Source organism: Sciurus carolinensis, chromosome 15 (genome assembly GCF_902686445.1).
Source record: "Sciurus carolinensis chromosome 15, mSciCar1.2, whole genome shotgun sequence".
Taxonomy (NCBI): Eukaryota; Metazoa; Chordata; class Mammalia; order Rodentia; family Sciuridae; genus Sciurus; species Sciurus carolinensis.
Window position 1 is genome coordinate 30,493,374 of NC_062227.1, and position 11,068 is coordinate 30,504,441.

The following is an 11,068-nucleotide window of genomic DNA, read 5'->3' on the forward strand; positions in this document are numbered from 1 at the left end:
CAAATTGGGATATAATGCAATTGGAAGTTGACTTCTGGATCCCCAGAACTAATGCCAGCTAGCTGTGCAGGTTCTCTACATTATAGCATTGATTTTCCTAGTCATGTGATGGAATATTTTATACCCTGGAGGGTCATTCTCCTTCCAAAAGTACCTGTAACAGAGAGGTCCAACCAAAATGTAGAAAAAAAATAACACTAACTAGCGGCCCTAATGACTTGAAGGAAATACTGCAAGTGTCCAAGAGCCTAATGTCCATTCCGGGAGAATGTGGCTATGGGACAAGGAAGTGTTACATATTTCATATGAAAAAAACATCTGGCCCCAGCATATATAGGTGCCTGTGTATGTCACCAAATTTAAAATCTAGGGTAGTCTCAAATTTTAGTGCACATTCATGTAGAGTTTTTATTGAAAATGCAGTCTCAATGGTGCTGATGGAACCGTATGATTTGCATTGCTAGTAAGTCTCCCAGATGACTGTTACAGGAAAATACTACCTTCCTCCCAGGGGTTAATCCAGGCCTTTCCATCGGCCTTCCTAGCCCATTTCAGGTGTTTGATAAATTTGTATTCTGTTGGATCAGTGTTTCCAGTCCCAGCAGCAAAAGGCACATAGAGTTGTTGAATAACCAGCTTTATCAAGTCTTCCTAAAAAAAGTCATAATTTGAGTTATCCCACATAAGAAAATACAGCAACTTGCTACATATGTGAACTTCACTTGATATCAGTCAAGTCTGGGGCTTATCTTTACTTTCCTAATCAATCAGTAGCCTTTAATCAAATAAATTATCTTTCTTCACTTTCCTATTTACCATACTAGGATTACAAGGCGGGAGTCGGGGCAGGACAAAATGGGGAAGACAAACTCCTTGTCCAATAAAACCCAGTGTAATATTCAAAACATCACTGCCAAGACCAATATTAAGACTCTCTCCCTATGTCTTCTTCTGAGAGTTTTATAGTTTCAGACCTTACATGAAGGTTTTTAATTCACTTTAATTATTTTTTTGTATATGGTGTAAGATAAGGGTACAATTTCATTCTTCTGCAAGTGGAAATGCAATTTTACAAATATTATTTATTAAAGAGATTTCCCTTTCAAAAAACCCAATGTAAATATGAACTTCACTATGTTCATTTTTTTAAAAATTGACTACAAATGGGATTTCTACTGTGGATTCCTCCCTCTATGATTCTGGGTCTCAAAAGCTAAGCTCTAAAAATAATTTTTGAATCTTGCTGTTCCTTTAATACTATTGTGATATACTTATTGATTTATTAATTGAACACATTTTTAGAATCCAAGTTTGGCATTTTAGATTAAATGGTAAGACTTAAAAGTGTTTTTCAATGCATCATGTTTTAAACCCAGAAACAGTTGAGGGCTCCAAAATACACACCACTTGGGAATTTAAGGGAATTTCATATGAAGACTTTGTTTGAAAGTTTGTGAATACAAACTAATAAAGCATATGATTCACAAATGACTTTTCTTGTGGGAGGGACTAAGGATTGAACCCCGGGGCACTTTACCTCTAAGTCACCTCCCGGTCTTTTTTTTTTTTTTAAGACAGGGTCTCTCTACATTTGTTAGAGCCTCCCTAAATTGCCAAGGTTGGCATCAAATTTGCAATCTTCCTGCCTTAGCCTCTGATCTGCTGGGATTACAGGTGTGCATCAACACACCTGGAAAAATTCCCTTTCTTTTATAAAAATAATAAAACATTATTTTCTCATGTTCTTGTTCCATCTACCCACAACATTTTAGTCAGAGACAACTTTGTATATCTCTGAACACATTTTTAAAGCTCCAAAACTGATGTCAATCATTTTCATACAAAATTTTATCGAGACACATTTAGTATACAGTTCCTTGCAAAAAGAACAATGTTAGATAGCTATTTTAGAAGTATAACTAATACTCCAGTGTAGTCTGCCACCTCTCCCTAGTAACTTTCTGAATATGGAGCAATGTATATACACACTAGGGGATGGAAATTAAAGTGTATCTTATAGATGTTTCAACAAACGTGCCTATTTATGAGTTTACTGTCTTCTTAGGCATCTCGATCTGAGCGACTATTTTAAATTTTTAGTTGAATCCAGTAACCCATCAAGCAGATATCAGAGTACAGTTTATGAAAATACATGGATGCTTAGATAGATATTCCAGACATGAAAAATCTTATGACTGCTAAAGAAATATGGTACTTTAAAAGATTTTAAAGTAGTTATTTCCTGAATGTCTTTTTTCTCCAAACATTAGACCAAGTTGCATTGTTTACAAAAATTTATTCATACAAATTTTACACACTTTATATAACAGTTATCAAAGTCCTAGTTATAGATATCATGTGTGTAATAATACTTGGTTAAGATGTTTTTATAATCAGTTGCACACAAAATAAGAGCTTCAAGACTAACATCTACCTAAATTATCACTATATCATAAATCTGCTCCAGTTTAGTAAGGCTCTTGGCATTTCTATAAAGTATACAAAAGATTAAACTGGGTGATCACTGTAAAATGCTTGCAACTAGCCACGGGAACACTAAATTAGACTTCATAAATAAAAGGTTAACTAGAGCCCTATTTCACCACTAACAGCTGACACAAATACAGAAAACTCTGCCCATTATCCAAGAAACAAATAATTAAGACTAAAATGCAAGCTGATGTGTTGCAGCATTGTAGGGCCACTAAATAGCCATCTGTGATTCGTGGCGATTTAAAAGGCGAAGAAAGGCACTAAAGCTGCAAACTGCATCCCGTGTCACATTGCCTGAGGAGACTGTGGAATTAAAGACAGATTGATCCTATACACAGGACTCAGGCATAGATCGAATGCCTCTGTTTTCACTGTTTGCAATGTGATCTCCTGGCAGCATCCATCCCGCCTGGGAATGCAAATACAATTGTTTTCTTTGATGTCTGACTTCATACTGATCAAATCCATAAAGGAAAAGGAAAGGTCCTTTAAACTTTAAAAACTAATGCTTAATTCTTTTTTTTTTTTTCTTTTTGGTTTTTTTTTTTTTTTTTTTCCTAAAAATTTGTGCCTGAAATTCGGGAGATGGACTGGCTGGTTAGACTGTTGCTGCTTGATTTGGTTGCTGGGTGAAGGTTCTTTTGTTTATAAAGATTACTCTATATGTTTAAGGAATTGACAGGAAATAGACAAGCTTTCTTTAGCCAAGAAAGGATACAAGGGTGGTTTGGGGAGCTTGCTTACCTCACTCTTGACCACAGATATAAGATACTACTCATACATAGGAAGATGAGGTTTAAATGATTTATCAGTTAATAAAACTGAGCAACATGTGAACACTACACATTCTAATATGACAAAGATTGGTTTTATGAAATAAATTTTACTAAGCAATAAGCCATAATGTAGAAAAATACATTTTACCTACAAACTCAATAAACAAGAAACAAAAAGTTCATATTTAGTGCATAATTACTTAGTGGTAGCTACACAGGAGTTCCTAAACTTTACAATAATTGCTTGCATCAAACAACAACAAAAAACAGAAGCATTCACAAGTTTAAGATAAGTGAATGAAAAATGTTAAACAGTACTTAAACAGTGCAGAAGGGTGGGAAGAAAAGGTCTCCAGAAAAACCACAAAGGAAAAGGGTGGCTTCTACAGAGCTGGGTTAGAGGGGGAGAATCTTGGCCATTTCACAAGATGAGAAGCATTGACAGCACTGGAGAAAAACACATTGTACTTTGCATCCGTTTCCAATACCCAGCACCCAAAATCAGGCAGGCAGTGAACCTGTGGCGGGACTGGACTCATTCCCAGCTTCCCAGACTTGGGGCAGCCTCATACCAGTCCCGCTCCAGGGTCTCCTTCTACTGCCTTTTGCTCTGCCTCTTCCAATATACCTCCATTTCCTTCACTTTGTTCCAATTGCCCTAACCTTGGGATATTAGGTTCCCTGGTGAATCAGGAAGTACAGAAAAGAAAGCTTCCTACCCAAAACTCCCTTCTCTGTACAGTCCCTTAACTCTTCTCCCAGGGAGTGGAATGAATTCTGGGGAGAAGCACAATTTGGATTGAGCTGTTGTTGTATTAGAATTTCCTTCTGGGCTGAGAGTCTGAAGAGAGACAAATACACATAAAAGTAGAATCAAAGAAAGCGAAAATATTGGAATTGCCACCCAGCCAGTGGGACAGTGCCCACTTGAATATGTTAGGCTGGGCTTGAAGCAGCCTGCCCCAGAGACTCACTGGGAAAGAATGCCCTTCAGCAATTCTCCAAATCATGACCTCAAAATCTCCCTGGAGCAGGGCATCATTGTTTATGTACAGTAGCAAATGGTCAATATTAATATCTTCAGGCCTGTTGTGGATAAAAATACTATCCTTTTAATTCCAGTTTACAAAAATAGGAGTAATATTCAAAACAATGATTGTCTATTTATCTATTTATTTTATATAAAAACATAAACAGCTCAGGCAAATTTTCAATCCTTGTGCACACTTTGTATGAATTGCTCTCTATTATACTTATATATATTCTTAATATATATATTTATAATATATATTGGTCCACAAAGTATATCTGTGCATTCTCTAGTGCTTTGTAAAAAGAAAAACAATATTATTATCAAAATATTCATTTAATGGCTTTACTTCATACATAAATACATGTTTGGATAGAACACATGAGCGATGACTGTTCAGTCAGTTTGGAAAACGACTTTTCACTGTGTCAGGGTTGTATACACAGGGTAGCAAGTAACTCATCGCTACAAATACGCTATTCGGCGTCCTTTGTTTTTAACCCTTTGTTTATACCTTTTCCCCAGGACGGCCGCCAAGTATTTCTTGACAGCCATTTGTTTCCGGTAGCGGCTGTAGCTGTCCGTGAAGATTCCATCCGAGTGGCGCTTGGAGAGCGGCTCCCAGTCTTCCTCCGCGCCGCCGCCTAGGTTCCCACTGCAAGGAAAGGGGTCGGGAAGAGGGTGACCGCGCGGGAGACACAGATTCAAGAGCTGCGGGCGCAGGCGCGCCCCACCCCACGCGGGCGTCTTCAGGGGAGACGCGGGGCTCGCACTGCCCACCGCGCCGCCTTCCTCCGCGGAAGCGGCTTTGGGAAGGGCTGCGATGGAAACCCCTCAGGGCCTCCCCACCACCCAGGATTTCCTGGCACTAAGTCCTACTAGTGGGGGCCTGGAAGGAAATCAGGGAAGATGGCACGCGATTTAAGTCTCTCCAAAGGCTGCCTTTTAAGATATGACCATCGATAGGTTTGCGCTAGATCATCCTAACTTCCTCTCATTCCCCGACATACAAAGAAAATAACCAAAAGGCCCTAAATGCCACGTTGGCTGCTACCATGGCATTTATATCGATCCCGCAATTCCTAGTCAAACAGGAGCACTCCTCTCCTTCCGCACGCTAAGTTGAAAAACGTGATAATAATATAAGTCGACAGGCTGTAGGCAATATTTTTCACCGCATGAATTATTCATTGCGAAAATGTAATCTGTTTTCCCGTGGGCTTTATTAAAATGTTGCCTTCTGCTGAGATAGGCTTCACGCAAGCCCTAAGCTCTGGATTTGTCTGGCGTGAGCAAAAACTGTTTCCTTAAGTGTCCAAATTTAGTGATTTGTTTACTTCGATTTGAATTTATAATAAACACAATGCCCCTCCCTCAAAAATGTCACGCTCAGAGGAAATCATAGCAAATCCTCCGGAAAACCTTGAAGGTTTAGAATGATGGGGGGGGCGGTGTTTGGTTTCTCTTTCTTTTCTTTCAAAACGGATCAAAATCCGCGGTTTTTCTTCCTTTTTCCGCTCTCACCTGGTCTCCAGCTCTCCTGCCAAATTTAACATGCCACTTCAAAACCTCTGCCAGTTGCTGGCTGCGAGTACCCCCAGATCGCGGGGCTCAGACGCAACCTGAGGCCCATGTGTACGCATGGACATAGAAACTGCCCCTCCCGCTCCGCGCGCGTTCCACAACCACCCACCTCGGCGCGCGCGCACCATTACGTGCGGGTTAACTCTTTCACCAACTCTTACCCTACACCCTTGGTCACGAGGGACTGCAGGTACTTCCTGGCAGACAGCTGGTCCAGTACTTTGCGGTAGGCCTTGTTAAGGATCCCGTGGGCGACATCTCTAACGGGAGGCAAAATGTGTGCCCAGTCACTGCCTTGGCCCCTAGGCAGCCCAAGACCCCACTGCCGGGCGCGTGCGCCCCTCCGCGTTCAAGGAGGGTGACCGGAAAACGCCTAGAGGCAAGGAACTTATGAATAGTTCCTAGAGAAGTTCCCAAAAGTGAATGCTGGGATCGAGAGTTAGTCCTGACCTCCGCAGATGGCAGGTCTGGAGTCTGCGTTCCCCATCTACCGAGGCGCGCACTCACTGACATTCATCGGGCCACAGACCTTTCGGTCCCTAAGCGGCCCTTAGGTCCACAGAGATCCTCCCGTTCCTATTTTCCCGTTGGTCCCGTGAGATCCGGCTAGGCAAAAGAGAGACTTAAGGACTTTCATGAAAACGGACGTACTCTGTGGACCACCACCCTGCCCCTCCCACCACCTTGGTCCTTGAGCTACCGATCCACGGCCTGCGGCCGAGGCCGCGCTTGTAGTACCTCCTCTCTGCTGGATAGTAGAGAGCGTAGGCGTCTTGCAGCGCAGAGGCGGGGCTCCCTGCGCCAGGCGGGTCCGAGTCGTAAAAGTCCTGCAGTGAGTTTCCGTCCTCGTCGTATGCCTCATCCTCCGGACTGCGTGATAGCCAGAAAGAGTGGTCATTACAAGTCCTCCCCAGCATTTCGAGGACCCAAAGAGAGGGGGGCGCACTGATTTTCCGGCCTCCTAAAGGTCCCCACAAAGATTTGTCTTTTCTTCCTGGACGGGGGTGGGGGTAAAGGTAAGGAAGAGGGAACTACACCCAACAGAAATTCCTACTCTGCAAGGAAGCTTGCCCACCCCTCCGGTGGATAAAGGGTTGCCTTGCAGGATCAGCGAACCCTGGGAAAAAGAAGCGTCTCTGCTAATCATGCATACCTAGCCACTGAAAAGAACTGCCCCCTCCCCTCCAGGCACCCGAGACTCCCCCAAGTATTAACGGTAAAAAGTTCTAGGAAATTAGACAGTGACCAACATGAAGACCCGAAGAGGGAGAGGCCCAAAGCGGAATGGAGAGGATGGGTTGGGTGGGTAGGTTGATGGTATGTGTGGCAACTAACTCTGGCAGCCACCCCCACCCGAGCCTCTGAGCCCAGGGGAGCCCTTCCCCGCACAGATGTAGGTCACGGAGAACCTCCAGCTTCTATTTCGGGCCTGAAAGGATCTGGCAGGAACATGAATAATAGATGCCCCTAAACTTAGCCGATTTGGTGTCGGCTCTTTCTGTGGTGCGTACACGCCCTCCGGTGCCTCTCGCCCCGGGAAAGTGCCAGGCATACGGAACTTTGAAAATAGCTGGAGGTGAAATAAGAGGGCTTTTCAGTACACTAAATAAATAGTTAACGCTAATCTGTTAATGATGGGGGGGCAGGACCCCATCTCAACCCCAGAGCTCAGGTCAACAAGGGACCAACATCGGGTACCCCACGACGTCAGTCTTCCTCATCTACCGCCTCCATGCTTGGTAAAGGGCAGAAGAGGTGGGTTAAAGCACAAAGCCCCATCACTTTTGGCCGCTGGAGAGACTCGGCCAGGACAAACAGCTCTCTCTAATCAGGGTTAGAGTCCTACTTGTTACTCTGGTTGCCTTTCCTCCATCGCTGGAGAGGCCAGAGCAAGGCAAGCACATCCCTCAGCATGCGCCACACCCCGTCTTTCCCTGGCAACCCGCCTCAGCCCTGGCCCTAGATACTCCGAACCCAGATATTTCTGACCACTTTTGTCCTGCCCTGTACCTAGATGCTGGAATCCTAACACAGTAGGTAGAACCCAACTCTACCGCCGAAACAACCGTCAGCCGCCCCCTGAGTCAGACGTTTTGGGCGCGGCTGGGAAGAGCTGCCCTCCTCACTGCCCGGAGCGCCACGCGGACACTGCGCTGCCCAACGTGTTTTCACTGTCCCGCACATCGGTGGGGATCCTCTAGGGCTGCGGTGGGGAACCCGGGCTGCACCATCCGATTAGAAACCGGGGGTTAAGAAAAAAGCCAGGTTTCCTCCATCCTGGGGTAGCAAGGCTGTCTTCCCGGTCCTGCCTGCCTGCTTTCTCTTCCTCCTTTGCATCCGCTTCTCCCCCTCCCTCGCAGTCTCATCCTTATTCTTCCTTTTCTCAAGTTGCTTTTTCTTAGCCATAACCTGCCAACACTGCCCTCCCCAAGACAGTCTGGGACACAAAATGCAGTTGGAACATGGATCACTTGAAAGAAAGCTCTTCGGGAGAAAGAATTCGAATGAGGTGAAGAGGAAGGGCGGAGGGGAGAGAGACCCCGCCCCAATAATCAGAAAGCGCTGCAACAAAGCAAAGTCCGAGGGAGCTTCTCACTCAACCCCCTGCCTAGCATTGGGAACTGATGTTCTCCGAACTTGTCCTAAGAATAGGTAAAAGAAGCCAAACTGGGGGCACTGCCCTGCCCCCCTCCCTCCGGCCAGGTTGGAGGAAGGAAGGTTTCTCCAACGCTCGGAAGCTCACTCGCTGTACCCGGGTCCCTGGAATGCGTAAGGTTGGGGGAGGGGCGCCGAGCCGTCGTGGAGCCTGCCTGGCCCTAAGGATTAGCTAGGGCCGGGACCCGGGCACAGCCAAGACTGGCAGAGAGAACTGGGGTACAGGGAGCAATACTTAGTAGCCGGTACCCGGGGAACTGCAGGAGGGCGTCCGAGAGAAAGTGTTCGCCCAAGGGAAGCCCCAGCTCAACCCAGGCGCCCAGCACCTACCTGATCCCAGGGAACCGGAGTCCGGCGGCGGCAGGTGAGCAGTAGACGCTGCTATGCATTATTATTCCATAGACCAACAGGGCCAACCTTGCTCCGCTACACATGGTCATTCTGCGCAGGATGGAAAAGAGGACACACAACCGTAAGAACGCCCCTGGCCTTCCACCCTGCAACCCCAAGAAACTCCGAAAGCAGGGGGAGGGAGCTAGCTTCTGCTCCCTGCGTTGAGTACTACTTAGCGACAGCCAGCGCGCGCCCTGCCACTTCTCGATTGCTACAGTTAATAAGAAAATATGTTTGCATATACCCAGCTCCCAATAACTAGACCTGGTACAAGGAAAGCTAATTCGTACCCTGATGCCAATGCTGGCGGGAAAAAAAAAAAAAAAATCAGCAGTCAAGTGAGTCGTTTGGTTTGATGAGATTTCCCCCCCTTACTATTCAACTCTTACCGCTGCTATGAGAGGATTTGCTGCCAAAAAGGATGGCGGGCAAAGGGCGCCTTCAAGTTTCTGAGCTGGAATCACAACCCGAGAGGCATCACCGTCTGGCGTTGGTGTCTGAGGAGAAGCCGCAGGAATGAGCAGGAGCAGCAGGAGGAGCTGGAGGACTTGTTTGCTGAGGCTAGTATTCTGTTCAAAAGTTTGTAGACTCGGAACTAGGAAGGAGCGTGACTTGGAGAGATGCAGAATAAAGACGAGGCGATGGGCTAAAGGGAGGGGGAGTAGAGTGGCTCTGAAGTCCACCAGGAGAAAGAAGCAAGTGATTAAGGAAAAGAGGGAAGTCAAAGAAGGGGAGGAAGGAAAAAGAGAGGTCCGGCAGCGCAGCCGGGCCGCCCGGTTAGGCAGCTTCTAGAGTCGGCAGCGCCTTCTCTGCTCTGAGGTCCCTCTGGCTGCGTCTGAAGATGCGGCTGCTTCTGCTGCTGCCGGTGGTTACAGAGGTGACCGGACGTCTGCTCGTATTTATATATGCAGATAGCAAAAAATCTATCTGATCGTGGTTTGGGGAGAACCCTCTTTGTCAACATCTGTCTGCCTATTGCCTTTAAGTACAGAATATTTTGTTGCACTGTTGCGCTCCGATTTTTATTCATGAAGTGACTTCCTCTTTTTTTTTTCAGTCACGTAATGATCGAGTATCAGAAAAAGACGTCAGCATCCTAGTCCCTCAAGGAACATATTAACTATTCTGTGCTGTCCTCTAGGATGATAAGATCCGGAGTCATCGACTTCTCATAAACACCTTTAACTCATACAATTCAATGTTTAAGAAGTCCAATTATTTTGATGGTTTTCAATTTCACCCATTTCTCAAGGACAGGTAAAGAATTTGTAGAATTTCTAGGATGGTAAAAGTCATATTTTTAACTATATCTCTACAGTTTCTCTTTACTTTTTCATCAAGTCTTACCAATGCAAGCTCTGACCTCTGGAATTAATAAGCACCATCGAGCTCTCCTATTAATAAATTTAATTTAGATCTCCTAATTTCTTGCGTATGTTCTTTTGGATAGACAATTAAATGTGGAAGTCGTTTTATTTTTAAAGGAAAGTCTTGGAGGATTTTCAGTAAATCTCTAATGAGTCTGGTTGTCGTTGACAGTCTAGCTACCAGTAGATGGATTAGAGCTAAGAGTTAAGGCAGTGTCCGCAGCTGGCCTGTGGAGCTGTCCATACTCTGGGTGCTGAATTGTTTGGGCGCAGATGCTACAAACGTTGAAAATTGCCACCAGTTTAATTTTCACCAGAGCCTCTCAATATGAAGATTTGGCAGTGGTGCTTAAATGTAGCAATTCATTGTCTAAATCACCCCGCTGTTCAGATACAACCCCCTTGCAATATTCATGACTGTCCTAATGCTGACAACCATCTCTATCCCTGCCTTAGTTTTCAGTAAAGAGAATTCTCTTCTCAGTCCTGGATCTCTAGATTTCCTGTTTGTATACCTTCGCACTTTCTATGGCTCTTACTGATTTTAAAAATTGAAACTGCGACATCATGTTTTCCACAGGAATTGAAATTTTAAGAGTTTAGGGGTGAGAAACGTTTTTTACACTTTTTTTACAAGTGAAATTCTGCTTGGGGAAATACACCCAGACTGGGAAACAGGAGGATTCCCAGTACAAGTTCACTTGCTGAGGGTTTTTAATAGAAATCCCTCCCTTGGGAATGGTTAATTTTTTTTAACTGAAAATGACGTA

At 44.8% G+C, this 11,068-nt stretch overlaps 1 protein-coding gene across 1 annotated transcript; it reads right to left on the reverse strand.

Annotated features, from left to right (window-relative positions):
* Positions 1-2,276: 2,276 nt before the first annotated feature.
* Adcyap1 (adenylate cyclase activating polypeptide 1) lies at positions 2,277-9,805 on the reverse strand. Its single transcript, XM_047526687.1, has 5 exons — positions 9,321-9,805; positions 8,869-8,979; positions 6,622-6,753; positions 6,045-6,143; positions 2,277-4,954 (listed from the first exon to the last, which is right to left on the reverse strand). The coding sequence occupies exons 2-5, from the start codon at positions 8,976-8,978 to the stop codon at positions 4,765-4,767; spliced, it is 531 nt and encodes a 176-aa protein (XP_047382643.1). The 5' UTR covers position 8,979; positions 9,321-9,805; the 3' UTR covers positions 2,277-4,764.
* Between the last annotated feature and the right edge of the window lie 1,263 nt (positions 9,806-11,068).

Coding starts and splice junctions, on each gene's coding strand:
- Adcyap1 (XM_047526687.1), bottom strand. CDS start 8,978: ATGACCATGTGTAGCGGAGCAAGGTTGGCCCTGTTGGTCTATGGAATA. Junction 6,754..8,868: donor CTCCGGTTCCCTGGGATCAG/GTAGGTGCTGGG, acceptor GCTATCACGCAG/TCCGGAGGATGAGGCATACG. Junction 6,144..6,621: donor TACTATCCAGCAGAGAGGAG/GTACTACAAGCG, acceptor GCCTCCCGTTAG/AGATGTCGCCCACGGGATCC.